At 39.4% G+C, this 15726-nt stretch overlaps 1 protein-coding gene across 1 annotated transcript in view; it reads left to right on the top strand.

Moving 5' to 3' along the window:
* The window catches only part of DNAH11 (dynein axonemal heavy chain 11), a 167752-nt gene that overhangs the window by 7801 nt on the left and 144225 nt on the right, over window positions 1–15726 (top strand). The window contains 15 exon segments of the mRNA XM_052779465.1: window positions 2673–2891; window positions 4203–4212; window positions 4650–4725; window positions 9152–9234; window positions 11092–11118; window positions 11120–11266; window positions 11355–11443; window positions 11879–11921; window positions 12256–12448; window positions 12952–13016; window positions 13018–13053; window positions 13493–13535; window positions 13538–13792; window positions 13795–13874; window positions 15072–15416. Coding sequence (XP_052635425.1) covers window positions 2673–2891; window positions 4203–4212; window positions 4650–4725; window positions 9152–9234; window positions 11092–11118; window positions 11120–11266; window positions 11355–11443; window positions 11879–11921; window positions 12256–12448; window positions 12952–13016; window positions 13018–13053; window positions 13493–13535; window positions 13538–13792; window positions 13795–13874; window positions 15072–15416 — 1711 coding nt within the window.

The following is a 15726-nucleotide window of genomic DNA, read 5'->3' as shown; positions in this document are numbered from 1 at the left end:
GATACTAGCTCTGCAAACAGCTTACACTCACAAGTATTGTCTTGCCTATTTTACTCACGGTTAACGATCACTGTTAAAGTTTTGAAATAAAACCTTAAAGTACTCACATGTTTACATATTTTTTCTTTTTTTCTTTTTTGTTTTTTTTTAACCTCAGTGTTAAAATTTAGTTTCTTCATGGAGGCGATAATTTTGTATCAGTGAACTGAAATATATTTAAACAGTTTTTCTATTGATGTATGACTAGAAGAAAGGATTGAAACTTCTATAGTTCATCAGGTGCTTTTAGTTAGCAAATAGTCCACAGTGACAGAGTGTTCTGTAGGATTCACTGTTCTGGAGGCACTTCTGTTGGTCAAGAAACAGGAGAATCCCCTTCAAAGCCAGACTGTTGTGCTTTCTAAATGGTCACCACAATCCTTTCTTAGGAACAGTAGGCAGCCGGCCTCCCTGACCCCCCCTGCCTGAGGGGACAAGTGTGCAGCTTCCAGGGTGACCTGCGACCAGGGAGTGAGAGAAGAGACCTGATCCTCTTCTCCTGCAAGAAATAGCTCGTGGGTCATGCTTATAGAAGTAGGAGGAGGCTTGGCAGGGCTGTCGCTGTATGAGAGCCCCCTGAGAGCACCTGGAGGAGTAAATCCGCTTTTTCTGTTACAGGCTTACAGTGGTATTGATGTGGTGAGTGGGTACAGGGTACTTCACTCTTTTTTCAGGGGAAAAAGCTGTGGCGTGAGCACCTGTGCACCAGAGGAATCCTCTCTGTGTCAGGATGGGAACTGGATGCTTAGATTTGTGCTTGGAAGTGTGCTTAGGTTTGCTTGGGAAGGAAACTTGATCTGAAGAAATCATTGTGTTTCCTATGTCACACAGCACTGCGCTATCAGATCTCCCGTTTATTTTTACTTTGGCAAACATCTGTTATATATGGCAAGGCCCCATTTGCCACTTCTTTGACTTTGCACCATCTCCTTCCTTGTGTTTTTAAGCTGGACATTAACAGGCTAACATAAAATTTTCATTGAAATTAACCTGAAAGCCTGGCAAATTATTGCTGTATGTTAGAAGGCAAGTACTGATGAATGACAGAGCCTGTGCATTCTGATCTCAGCCCCAAATAGCAGGTTTTGAAGTGGTGCCAAAAGGTTTGGATGGAGCCATATATAATTCTTTGTAAGGTTTGGAGAAAGGGGAAGAAGTACCTAGGAGGGGTGGCAGTGTGAAGTAGAAGAATATGGGGAGTGGGCGGGGAGGGGAGGAATAGAATGAAAAATATGACCAGGAAAAGGTTTTTGTTTCTGCCCACCCACCCCTCCCTTGCCAGCCCTACTTGCGTTACATTAATTAAAGAAATTAACATCGTGTATTTGATGTGAATCTGCAATTGTTGTGGTTTAACCCCAGTCAGCAACTAAGCACCACGCAGCCGCTCACTCACTTCCCCTCCACCCAGTGGGATGGGGGAGAAAATCAGGAAGAGAAGTAAAACTTGTGGGTTGAGATAAGAATGGTTTAATAGAACAGAAAAGAAGAAACTAATAATGATAATGATAATGCTAATAAAATGACAACAGCAATAATAAAAGGATTGGAATGTACAAATGATGCGCAGTGCAATTGCTCACCACCCACCAACCGACACCCAGTTAGGCCCCGAGTGGTGATCCCCCCGCCCCCACTCCCACCAGTTTCTATACTAGATGGGACATCACATGGTATGGAATACCCTGTTGGCCAGTTTGGGTCAGGTGCCCTGGCTGTGTCCTGTGCCAACTTCTTGTGCCCCTCCAGCTTTCTCACTGGCTGGGCTTGAGAAGCTGAAAAATCCTTGACTTTAGACTAAACACTACTTAGCAACAACTGAAAACATCAGTGTGTTATCAACATTCTTCTCATACTGAACTCAGAACATAGCACTGTACCAGCTCCTAGGAAGACAGTTAACTCTATCCCAGCTGAAACCAGGACAGCAATAAATGTAAGTTATACCAGTTTTGGATAAACTGATGAAACAAGAACAGTAAAAAACAACCTATAGTCCTGTCCTTGTCACTGCTTCCCCCACCCCACCTTACTACATGCAGACAGTGTTATCCATGGATCCTGCTTCTCTCTTTCAGGTTATTCGTGTTACTGTCCAGAATTATACATTAGGTACGCATGTGTTCTAGGTTTGATTCTGGGCTTGGGGGAAGCCCTCTTCCGCTAATTTACTAAATGAAAAAAACTAGGAGGACTTGTATTGGCACTTCTGTATGTGCTGGCACAACATATGCTACATGAGAGTTAGTACCCAAAGGCTATGGAGGTGTTACGGCAAACAGGTGAATAAATTTCCAATATCAGTTTTACTGGGGGGAAAAAAGTCCCTTTACTCTGTTATTTCCTGAATGTTCACTGTACAAAAGGTGATACATAAGCGTCAGTCTAGCTGGAGGGATTTGCGACAGGCTGAACATGCTTTGGGAGCATCTCAAAAGTGAGAGTTGTATTATGAGATAATTGACAAAGTAGAATAGTTAGAGATAGTAATTTTGAAAGATTATACATACCATGTTTTGTGTTTTTATATAAAGTGGAAATTAACTTTATGACTGATGTCATGACTGCATTTTAAAAAGGTTTTTTTTTATTTTTTTTTCTTCTGCTGTTCATTTATTTACATTCTAGTCTAGGTTGTATCTTTCACCAGAAAATCTTTTCAAAGGAGAAACTGGAGAAGCTTTGGAGGATGTGAAAATAGTTAAAACTACCTTAAAGAGCTTTAAGGATTCATTCTTTAGTCACAGAAACAGATTGGAGAGCTCCTTCATTTGTGGCAAGGAATTTAAACCATGGGATTTCAGATCTGAGGTGTTGTTTTCCAGATTTGATATGTTCCCCAACAGCTTACTGTAGATGAGGTATTACTCATCATCTATGTTGCTGGATAAATATAATATCTGAGAAATATGGGCTATTCTCAGTTATACAGACAGCAAAACTCAGCTTTCTAATATCCAGCGTGCAAAATTACACTGCATAGGAAGAGTTAGGAGTGTTGAATAGGATGCAAATATTGTGTGCTGTGCAAGGAGCAGACTGGTATTAGCAGTAAGAAAAATGACAAATGTGTTTCTTAAATCCAGCCCTTCCCAGGGTTTTGAAAGTTGCTTGAGTAAAGTGCTACTCTTCATATGCAGCCCGTGGCTGGCGCTTTCTCCTGAGCATGGCACCTGCCTCTGCTTTTTCTAAGAATTGAGAAGGAGTCATCTGTTTATAACTAGAAAAAATGTGGTGGTTTAGGCTAGTCCTTGGATGAGACAGAATACTCTTCACCTTCCCTTTTAAATCTGTGCCAACAAGCAACGGAAGATGAAAAATCTGAGGTCAGGAAAGGAGTGTAGAATATTTTTCTGATACTGTGGTTAGGGTAGTTGTGTAGGATGGGAGTAGTCATAGCTTCTGGTTCCTGCTCCATGGGGCCTTTATTTATGCTTTCCTGAGCCTGGAAGCAGTTGCAGTAGGAGTCTAGACTGGCTGCTGATTAGGATGCCCTTCTGGGAAGTGGGAGATGCACTTTTGGGATCTGAGCTGGAAAATGATGTATTTTAGCTCTGCAATTATTTAGCTGGTATGCCTCTCCATCTCACCCCTCTAAAATACTATCAGAGAGTAAGAAATCCAGTCTTACAGGGTCTGACAGTGCCTGCCAGAGCGATCTCTGAAAGGGATTTGGGGTGAAGGCAGTGGCTCTTGGCTGTCCGTCAGCAGACAGACAAGTCGAGGCGCTCTGACTGGGGGGTAGCTGTCGATGCTTAGGAGCAGTGTCCTGTGCCAGCAGTTTTGCAAGCGTGGCTGCTTGTGCCCATCGGAGCCATTGCGTCCAGCCGTGTCACATGAACTAACTCCTGCTGACAGTCTTGGTTCTTGACAATCAGATGGGCCCACGGAGAGCCCTGCCCTGGGCAAGCAGGTCCCCTCGGGGCCGGGGGGGCAGCTGAGCGAAGTCTTTGTAGATACTAACACTGAGCCTCGGGGTCTGCAGTCGGTCACCAGGAGCCTGCTTGGGGAACCCGTGGCTGGTTTGCTCCTACAGAGAATAGGTGTTGCACGTCTCTAAACACACAAGGAACCAGTTATTTTCATCCCTTTGGGGCATAAAACAATTACTTCATTCAAGTCAAGTCAGAGACCATAGAAATTAATTTTGCACATGTTACAAGGGAGGTTGAAGTGGGTTCAGTTTTACTCCTCTGAGAAAGATTTATGTTTAATTTTCATAGCAACATTTTGTGTTATGATAATAGATCATGTGTTTATACATGAAAGTATGTGTTGAGTAGTGCTTGCTCTTTTTTATCTAGGCCTATTTTAACTTAATCTGATAAAATTAAAATGGAGTTAAATTTGTATGTTCTATGGGACAATTCATTTCCACTTGTGTTTTAATCCTATAAGTGACTCAACCAGGATAAAACCTTGCTGAAATTACCTGTTGCTCCTCCACTTTTTTTCGTATTAATTATTTAAGATGGCACAGATTTTAACTTCTCATTCTGCCAAACCAGAAGAGAGAAGGTCAAATGAGGCAAAAACCATCTCAAACATTGGGTTCGTTACTGGTTTTGGTAGAGGCATACCACTAACTAATTTTTATTCATTTGATCTAGGAAATTTTCATTAACATGTTGGAATTTCAAAAGCTGGAAAAGCTGGAGTTTGGTGGAATCAAGGGGAAAATTTTAAGTGAGTAGGTCTGCAGAATGGAAAGCTGTGAAGTTTTCAGAAAGAGAACATGCGATCCTTCAGATTACAGTACTATGGTAATATTGCATCCTGCACATAGGCATTTGTGCTGTTATTTCCTTGTTTATTTAAAAGTATCTGTGAACTTGGAGGCTGTGAAACTGAGAGTTTTATAGTGCTGAATGGAACAAGGCATGAGATAGATAGGCTTTCAACACAGCTGGGTTCAGTGTCTACCACTTCTTCTTCAAACCAGAAATTTATTTTCTTAAGAAAAGATTTCTGGATGCTTTCTCCTGATCAGATGGCTGAATTATTTAGAAGTGCCACATGTGGAGAAGCATTCAGATGGCTCTCGCCAAAGAATTCGAGTGAATAAAATAAATTTGGATAAAGTGAAACAAAATCCCCCACCAACATTGCCCAAAATTAAAAAAAGAAAAAAAGTTAGTTATTGACATACAACATACAGAACTGACAGTCAGTTCTGTGAGCTTTTTTCCCTGAGCGTTAGGATGTAATTTATTTACACCAGAACTGTATATAATAAATCAGTTGATTCTACTTGAAAGATAGAGAAGGTTTTTAAAATGTTGCTATATAGCAATGTCTTACAGTAATAGCTAAAATAATTCCTAACAGTGTGCTCACTAATCGCCATGGTACGTATATCTGATAAATCAGAAAGAATGTTTATTACTGTTCTTTTCATGGATGTTGGTTGTGGGGTTTTTTTGGTCGTTTTCCAGACTTTGGTGTTAATTAACAGCTATGAGCATCTGGAAATTTGGAAAATGGTGTTTTCTGAAGGATTGAATCCACTTTTAACACAAATTCAAATACAGAAATACCCTGTCGCGTTACGTAGCTGGCTTTGCTGCCTGCTGGCTAGAGCTCTCGGCTGCCTTCAGAGCGGGCTCTGGTCCCAGGGCACAGGATGCTTTCAGCGTTTAGGCTGGGCAGCCCCACGCAGCGGGGAGAACAGAGCTGCCCGGTGAGTGCCCCAAGCACCTGGGCTGCTCTGGCTGCTTGCTGCTCCCCCTGGCACAGCCGGCAGAACGGCAGCCAAATTCGCTCTCTTCTCCTTCCTTTTTGCCCTACAGCTTTGTGGAGCAGGGCACTGCCTCTGAGAGTGGGGAGGTATTGATTAAATGCCTCTTGACGCGAGGAGGCTGGTGAACCCAGGTCTGCGCCCTCGCAGGTGTGTGCCCCAGCCAGGGGAGGCAAGGCAGCAGCTGGGGGGGGAGATGAGGCAGCCCCAGCACCAGCTGCAGATTTAATGCGTCCCCTGCGATGACTCTCTTCTGGGTCATCCTGATCCGAAAGATCACCATCACAAGTGGGGTTCAATCACCCCAAATAAGCTACAGTAAAAACATACCTTTTCTAATCTGTTTCCTGACTGAACTTCAGTTAAATGAATTTATTCTTCTCTATTGGATGACTGATTTTTAAATTTTTTTTTTTTTTTTATGCTTACAGCCACCCATTCCTCCCCCAAAATCTTCAGGCCAGCTGATTCTCCTAGCGATGTCCCTGCCATTTCCCTGTGCTCCTGACACCTGTGTACCCACAAGCCATACTGGGTATGCACAGGTGCAGACAATGAGGAGATGTGTGGGTATAAGCTTTGCCAGCGTTTAGGAGCTTGGACTTGCTGCGTGGTATTTTTGGCAGTGCAATAGGAGGGAGAGTCCTGTGTGTGAAAGGAATACATATTTTGGGTAAGGTGTTATTTTAACAGGCAAATTTTCTGAAACAGACCTAACAGAAATCTTAAAGTTATTATTATTAAAATAATATATATTTTTAATAATAATATAATTATTAATGAAATATAGAAATTTACTGTTCTGTTAGATGTGGTAGGAAATGTATTCTGTGTGTCTGCGCACTGATTTTTCTTGTAAATACGTGGCTTAATCTAGGTAATTAAAAATCCAGAGAAATGGTCATAAACCAGATCTGAACTCAATGAATGGCACAGGTTTAATTCATGCAGAAGACTTGCAGAGTTGTTAACGTCTTTGGGGTAAAATCCTGGAACTGCTTTAAAATCCCTAGGAAAGCTTCCCGTGTCTTAAGGTCAGGACTCGCTATACTGTACTACTAAATTTCATCACTCCTGATAAAATCCCTTACAATTCACACTAAATTCCTGCTAATCCCTGCACAAAGCTATAAAGCTGCCTCGGAAAGGAGAAGTGAGTGGCAGCAGAGACCTGCTGCCGGTTTTGCTTTTTTTGCCTTCCGAGGCAGCAGGATGCTCAGAAGCATCTGCGGGAGATGGGGTTTCAAGACACCCATTCTCAGGTCCGTATGTAGTTCGTGTTGTTTTGCCTTTACCTCTGTGGAGGTTTCCCTGCATACTCGCTATATAAATGTAAATGGTGGTGAGGCACTTTAACTAGCAGCTTAAAACTGTTATTAAAGTACAGCAATTATCATATTTGGCCAGACCAAGATTGTAAGAAAGAAGGTTTAAGCTGATGTGGTTTTGAGGCAGTGAGTCCTTCCTTAGTGACTCAACTGACTTTGGACAAAAGCAGCCTTTATAGCACGTTTCTGAACAATCATTCTGCATTGTAAGTTTGTTGACTTTCCAGCTTATTGCCAAGTAAAGCATAGTCAATGAGTATTAGTTTTCAAGTTTGAGCCACGTTTACTCATGTATGCAGGCTTAGCGTTGACAGAAGAAGTACAAGTGGAATACCAAGTACCAATTACTGTGCTGTTTTTACTGTCATTGCTAATTTTTTTTTTTTCCCAAGTTCTTCAGAAACTATTTGCCTTTGGGTTTGACAATGCTAATCAGGAGCTTTATCAAACAATAGCTGTCAGCTTATAGCTGATTTGTTTGTCAGAAGCTTCAAGGTTCATGCTATTCAGTGTGTGATATATATGAATAGTGTCCACATATTTCCAAGAACAAGTTTTACATGCTTCTGCATAGGCAATGTGCAGTATGTGTTCAGTTAATATGTGGATGGAACTGCCCAAAATCCAGGACAAAGCAATGGTCTGGTTTGTGGCATGACAAGGGGGGTCTGACCCCAAAGAGGACCAAAGGGTGCTTAGATTTCAGGGCACAAATGTGGGCTTCTTGGACTGACTGTCTTAAATGGATTCTTGATGTGTTAAATATATATATTTTTAAATACTTATCACAGCCAGTCACAGAACTAAATTTGAATTTATTTGCGATGGAGAAGTGCATGTAGTTCATCCTGTCATGTGGTTTGGGTATATATGTGTGTGTTTGTGCAGTGTGTTTAAAAAAAAACACCAAACAAACAAGAAACATGTTAGTTGGGGGGGAGTGGGGGTGTTAGAAAGGAAGACGATTATTAAATAAAAAAGTTAATTTGATATGCCTTTCCAAAGGTGCTGGATTTTATTTAAATGACCACCTTGGCTACTGGTACTTCTATTTTTTTTGTTTATTTACTTATTGGCTTGCAACAGTAGAGATGCAGCCAAGCTGTAAAGAGAAAAAGGATGTTTTCTCAGAGATGATCAATGTTTAACACATTTAACAAAGGAAGAAGTGTAGCTTTACATGTACATGTTACTGTTTGTGCTGCCAACAGGACAAAGCAGAAGGTGTGGAAGCTCTCCCTTTAGAGCCAGCATGAACTTGCATTAATATGCACCTGTATTTTCTGCTCTGGTATTATTTTTCCAAAAGTCCTCATCTGTGAACATGGTTAATTACCTTGAGTATTAATAAAGTACAGCTGTGCTATAGAAAATGACTGTTGTTCTGTTGCCTAATACGTGTGGTAGCTGCAGATTCTTAAGATTAATTAAATGTAGCAATGAGTCAGAGTCAAAAGATACTGTTTACTTAGTGAGTTGACTTCAAACATCTGAGTAGCTGAAGTTTGATGGTCATAATATCCTAATTAATGATAATATGTAGAGATAATTTGGGCTTGTAAAAACTTGTTGAGAAGCTCTTCTTTAACGGGAGGGTTAACAGGATGAAACAGCATAAACGTAAGGAGTAATATTACCTGGCATAGATGGCTATCGCTCTTATCAAGCTTCTTAAATAAAGGTGTCACTAGTACACACACATATTGATCTTGCACTGGTACACATACTTACAGATCTTACGCTATTATTTAAAAATCATCTGTATTGCTAAGCAAATGCTTCAGTTGTTAACTCAGTGTCTGTAAAACAAACAAACAAACAAAAAAACCCCAAAGCATCACTGTTAGATAGCACTGATCATTGTTCATCAGTTAAAATAATACTGAAAAACAAAAATCTCAGAAGTTTGTTCAGTGACAGAGGCGAGCTATGTCTTTAACACAACCGTATGCTGCCCATTAGCTTTTCTTCCCATTGGAAAGACGTGCATTTTATACTTTTTTTTTTTTAACATTACAGGAGTTTGAAGATTATTATACTGGATAATAAACCCTGGATCTTGACAGATGTCTTGCCTCGGTTCTTTGTGTAGGATTTCATGACTGTTCAGGTTTAGAATCCATGTTCAAGGTCAGTACCCATACACATGAAACTGTTCTTCATTTATTATTAGGAAAAGTTTTGTGCATTGCTTAAATTATACTTCATATCTGGGTAAACTATTTTTGAATTGAATGTCTTGGAATACTAACATGTACTTCAGCTGCAGAATCAAACTGAGTTCTTTGATTCTGTTGTCATTTTAATGATGTTCTGAATACGGGTTCTTTCCAGAAGTTAACCCATAGCTAAGGCCAGATCTAAAATGTAGTTCAAAGAAAGAGAGAGATTCCCTTTCACTAACATTCTGTATTTGGATTTGACTGCACAAGGCACAGAGTCTCATGGATGGCAGATATGTCCAGGCTCTCCATCCGGTGTGGCATACAGTTAGCCTGGGTAGTTGGAGTGTGTTTTTGCAGTAGTATGTATTATTCTTAAACGGGAATAATTAAAATGTAGGTTAGGGAACGACTGATAAGAAACAGTTCTTCAAAATACAATTTAGGAGTTGTCCTATGTAGAACCTGAGTAAGTGATGTCATGTTATTAAGAAAGATGTTCAAATGGGTGATTGTCCTGAAAGGCACAAGGAGAAATCTCACATTTTAATCACCCTTGATGGGCCTCCAATGGAGTATCGTGCCCAGGTATAAGCATTACATTTCAGGAAGGAGGATTTGTTGATGGTTATTGCAGCTGAAGAAGAAAAGACAGAGAACAGACATAAATCTTCAAATACATTAGACTTCTGTGTACAGGAAGGAAATAGTCTGTTCTCTACATCCAGAACATAATGAACTGAACTTAAAGTGCAGAAGGTTCAAGTCTGATGACTGGGAAAACCACTTTATGCCAAGCATAATGAATCGCTAGAATAGATTGCTAGGGGAGGTGACGGGCTCTTCATTATTGAAAAATTCTTCCAGGGAGGGTTAGAAAAACATCTCTTGGAAATTGCATAGGTACAGCAGACGTTGTCATGGGGGAGGAACACAGACTAATTACTCCTGAAGTCTCTTTTAGACATACATTTCTGTGACATTGTATACATCACACTCAAACTGTGTCAAAGTATTGCAAATTAGTTGTGGTAAGTAGAAGGCAGTAATAATTAATACTTAAATACAAATTTTGAGGAGATGTATTTTCCTCGGGGTGTCACTTTTGGCATTGTTAGCAGTTAAATGAGTATCTTCCATTTCTTGCTGGCATTTACCCTGTTTCTTTCCAAACTTATTTTCTCACTGAATTCAGGTAATACATACCGCATTAAATGTATTCTTTCAAAGGCAGGTAACTTGTCTTAACTTTAAACATAGTGAGGAGAATGGAAGATGACTTATCCTCAGAGAAGTCACTTCTGCTTGCCTCTTATTTGGTAATTTTTTACAATTGTAGGCTTTTTTTTTTTTTTTTCCCCCCAAAAAAACCCTCCCATGAACATGCAATTAAGACTTTGAATTTGTGTGAGGCACTGGAGGAAGAGGCTAGTGACTTATGAAAGAGAATATATCTGGAAAAAGGGGAGAAAACACACAAGTTAGAAATGTACAGGGTAGGATTTAGAAAGCATTTAGAGTGTGGGGTATATGCCTGGATCTGGATTCCTAGTTCTGTACTTTCTAGGATTTAAGCTAACCTGCCATTCTTTAGCATTCTAGAATTCATCTGTTTAGCACAATTTAAGAGTATATTTGGAAATATGTAGTCTGTTTATCAGCACACGGCACGTACCAATAGTATAGCTTGGTACAGTTCCAGCCCTTGTACTTCAGAAACATTTTGGATGAGATTTCAGGTTGAGAAAAGTATTACAGAAAGAGAACTCTAAAGCTTACTTTGCCATTTTGTTTTCTTTTTTTTCCTCTTTATTTTCTTTTTAAGCTTTTAACTATCTTTGGAAGTTTTCTAAAAAAAACCTGTCATCATGGAGGTATTTAGCCCAAATTACAACATTTTATAGGAAATGTTTGATGAAGAACTGGATAACTGCAGATGTATATGTGATGAACACATTAAAAAGGTATGCCACAATGTGAAAATAAAAGATTGTGTTCTTGTTGGTTCATAATGACTGAATTTCTGTTCTAATAAACAGGCAGAAGGAGGGAATTAAATAATTAAAAAAATTATGCCAGCTATTTTAGGAAACCTTATTAGGAAACCTTAAATGGTCTAAAGAACTGGAGGAAGGAATACAGACATTTTGGTCCCACTTCTTGAGTCTGCCTTACCCGTAAGTGTTCATAGTCACTGATTTAGTAGAAAGTTAACAGCTTTTAAATAAGGCATTGCTAATCACTGAACAAGCGTGATCTGCATGATATGGTCTCTTACCCAACTGGACTTACACATCCATGTTGCACATGTGTACAGTTCAAGTTTTGTGGTATATTCTGGAAACTTTTTGTTTCTGCATTGAAATGCACTTGGTAGTACTCTCAGAGCTGCTTTTTAAGAACTGTAAGAGATTTCCTTGAGGATTTTTTGGATTAGTCAATAACTAACAAAACCAGGAATTTCACTGCTTTAGGACAACACTAACATATCCCGTGTAAACAGTATTATTGTTCTATTGTGACAACACTTTCAAAGATACCTATGTGGGACCTAGTCATCCAAGTTATTTGAAAATTGTGCCCTGTCTCTCCATCCTTTCCTGATCCTTCAGCAAACATGCTTTTAGGTGGCAGCACAAAGGATGGAAAGCTCCTGTAGGAGAATTAGACCCACCTGAATTAAACTGAGTAACAACTGTTCCAACTGTTGACCACTGGCAAAGCTATTAAGATACAATGGGGACATATCCTCCTTTTTTCCCCGAATTTTATTGTTCCCAGCATTCTCACTTCTTGCTTTATGCATCTTTCCCCCTCTGGTTCAATTCAGTAAGGCTATGGCTAGCTTAAAAATGGCCAGCATACATAGAACTTCATCTAAAAATGAATAATGTGGGAAACTAAAACTTTTCACCATGATTTTGTTGTGAATTGCTAATTAAATGAAGAAAACTGGTTAGGTGTGGATTTTTTCCTTGCAGAGTCTTAGAAAGACCAGAAGCTGCTTTTTATTTCTCAGAAATATGTGGAGATGTCGAAATTCCTTGACCAATATGAAGATCAGACGTATTGTGAAGGGAAAGTTCAGGAGGATGAAATTTGTCAGTTTAATTTAGACCAACTTCTAATTAAGTGTAATCCCAAAAATGGCCTCCTGAGTGTTAATTTTGATCCTAAGGTCTGTATGTATAATTGTGATTAAACCTCTCTCTGATCTTTTTCCTTGACTTCATATTCATAAAATGACAGCAATATTCTAGGGTATAAGTAAATGTTAAATCTTACTCATTTTGTTGTCTTCATTTTCCAGTTGGGAAATCTAGTTGCCCTATACCTGCTGGAGGGACAATTCTTACTTTAAACAGTGAAGAAGGTTATTATAGTAGTAAATGGTTTCCCCAGAGACACATGGAGGAATATAATAAAGACAGTTAGCTCTTACCCTGTAAAATGCAGTGGTTCTTTAAGTTATCAAACTTCAAAAAGCCCTTAAATTCCTACCTTTAAATTGCTGACTACTAATTAAAAGGTGTCTCCTGTATACTTTTTTATACTCCAGTCATCAAATAGATATTCTAATGCCTTTGTATCTGAGATTAAATACAAAGTAAACAAAAAGTCATTGTGTTGAGGCTTCTGAAAGGATAAATATAAGTTAAACTGTTTCTTTCCTTCTTCTGGCTAGTGGCTTTATTGAGAGAGGTGAAATATCTCTTAATGTTGAACCAACCCAGCATTCCAGATTCTGCTTTTAGCTATGTGTGAGAAAAGGAACAGTTTTGCAAAGGTTCGTTGCGGTGGGATACGTTAGCAATGTGTGTTTTGGTTTTTGTTTTTCTTCCCGCCCTGCCCTTGCAACTTGCGTGTGTGTACGTGAGCATGTGCATGGCTCTAACTATCCTGTTGTTGAAAGAAGTATCGCATCTTTGTCTAACAGAATCCCACCCACAGCTTATGCTTCAGCTTGCAATGCTGGCCACAGCTGAGCATTAGGTACCCGGGGACAGTACCGGTCTGGATCTTCCAGGCTGTGGGTCCAGTTGCCTTCCCGTAGCTTACCTTCTAGCTGGCAGCCTGTTCTGTTTTGAGGCATTCAAGGTCTGCGTGGTTTCCCTTTCATAGTCTATAGACCTCCCTCTAATAGCTGTTCTGCCCAGAAAAGTGCATAATATCACGTGTGGAACATTAGAGGGATTTCATCTTATGCGTGTCTTTCCTGTGAACAGTGTATCGGAAGCCCTGAACTTCTTGTTCGGCTGTACAAGAGACTAATGCAGAGGTAGAATATCCTCTGATTGAAAAAGAGCTGAGAACTATTGATGACCAGCTAAAAGAAGTGGAAGAAATATGCACAGGGCAGGCGACAACCTGGTGGGACTGCATCAAACAAGTGAAAATGTCAGTGTGTGATTTGGGGCAGAGTTTTCAGCAATCAGAGGACAATGTTGGATCAATCCAGGGAATTATGAAGGCTTGGATGGAACATGCCCTCTTTTTCAGGAAGGGTAAAAAAGAAGCTCTGTTATACCTGATGACAAAGGAGAAAGACTTGCTAAAATATACAAAATACTGCAAGAAGATAGCTACCAGATCCATCATCTTGTTGAGGTAATGGCCAAGTGAGCTGTATTTTGATGTAGTGATATGGGTGTTAAATATTTGACCATTAATACTTGGTCAGTTGTATGTTTTTGTTCAATTATTTGTGTAATTGCACAAACTGCATAGGAGTTCTTTAAGACTGATGTTTGAAGATAAATAGGGAGAAGAGAGAATAATTCGGGGCAACATTTGAAAAGAACATTAGTGCTTTTAAAAGTTGGTAGTTTGGCAATGACTGGCAAGCTGCAGTCATGATAGTGCTGCTATCTCATGCTTGTAACTCTGAGCTATGTTGTTCCTGTGATCCCTGCAGGTAAAGTAATTCCTGCAGCTGGAGAAATTGTCCTGAAACACTTTCTTGCACTAGCTATATTGTGAAAAAATTTTGATTTGAAATGTGAATATTCCTTTCTTATATGTGAAATTAAAAATATACAGCTGATAATTTAATTCACCAGTTTACTTATGAATACTAAATCAAATTATAACATATATAAATATGAACTGCTGTATTACGTGACTACAAGTGATATGTCATACAGAGACTGAATCAAAGAACTTAACTTGAATTAAGATGTGAATGCAGAAGTAGGGGTTTTTTTTGTCTCTGTGCCCCATTTTTGCTAATATTTTGAGGGACGTGCTTCTGTGTCTACTGCAACAAATTTTTGTGTCTGTTATTGACATTAATCTTAGTGTTACTATCTGGAGTACCTTTTAGTTCAGTTTCAGACCTAATTTTATTTGTATCATTGCCTTTATTTATACTATTGATATTTATTTTAAAAGATCAGAAAAAAGGTCTCTTTTTAACGTTTAGCTAAATAAAACAAGGGTTGATACTGCAACGCAGAACAAACATGCAGAAGTATTCTTACAAAATGTGGCTATTCTGTCAAAGTTGCTGTATTTTATGATAACTTTCTGCCAACCTGTAGCCTTTTCAATGCAGGGATACCTTCACCCTTGCACTGAGCTTAGCTAGTGTAAATGTGATTCCAAGGAGGTTCATGAGTCTCCTACACTGACCAAAGTACGGTCCAGGAGCATACTTGATATGAGAGATATTTGAGAGTGTTGTCTTGTGATATACATCAATTATATAAAATAAAACTGAAACAAGGAGGTGTACTGAATGAAGATACACATTAACACAAACATATATTAAAGTACTTTTCAATTGTTTTTTCTTTGCTTATTTAGGGAAATTTAAAGCCCTTCAAAACAGATTCCTCCTCAGCCTCTTGGAAGATTTATATACAGTACATTGATGACATTGTGGTTGATGGTTTATATAACACCATAATGCATTCCTTAGACTTCTTTTTGGAGAACACAGAAGAAAGTTTGAAGCCAGCTCCACTTTTTCAGGCACAAATGATCCTTAATGGACCAGAGATTAACTTTAAACCTTCTCTAGATAAAGAGGCTGGTGATGGCTTTTATGACCTAATAGATGAGCTCCTGGGTGATGTTTTCCAGATGTCAGGTGAAAAGGGTAGCAGCACACCTGGGAACAGAACACTGCCAGGAACAGCCTCTCCTCTTGTGTTTGGAAATAATGAATCCAATTAATTGCAAGTTGCAAGAAGCTTATTTTTACTTGCAAACTCATTTAATAGCATCCGTCTTCAAATCCTGAGCCTCATCTGTTCTCTCAGTTACACAGTTTATAGAGGCATAGTCCCATTCATTTCCAAAGGCTTACTCATGTTTTCACCCACTTCTGCAGCTGTGAGCAGCAGAATGAAGTCATCCATTTCATGCTTTATGCATAGCTAGTTTAGAGTAGCTGAATATTTATCTCTTGGTTCCTGTGCTGTGAGCTTCCACCTTGGGTGTTGAAGTCTGTAAATCT

The sequence above is a fragment of the Harpia harpyja genome, chromosome 1 (genome assembly GCF_026419915.1).
Source record: "Harpia harpyja isolate bHarHar1 chromosome 1, bHarHar1 primary haplotype, whole genome shotgun sequence".
Lineage (NCBI taxonomy): Eukaryota > Metazoa > Chordata > Aves > Accipitriformes > Accipitridae > Harpia > Harpia harpyja.
This window is presented reverse-complemented; position numbering and strand designations above follow the sequence as displayed.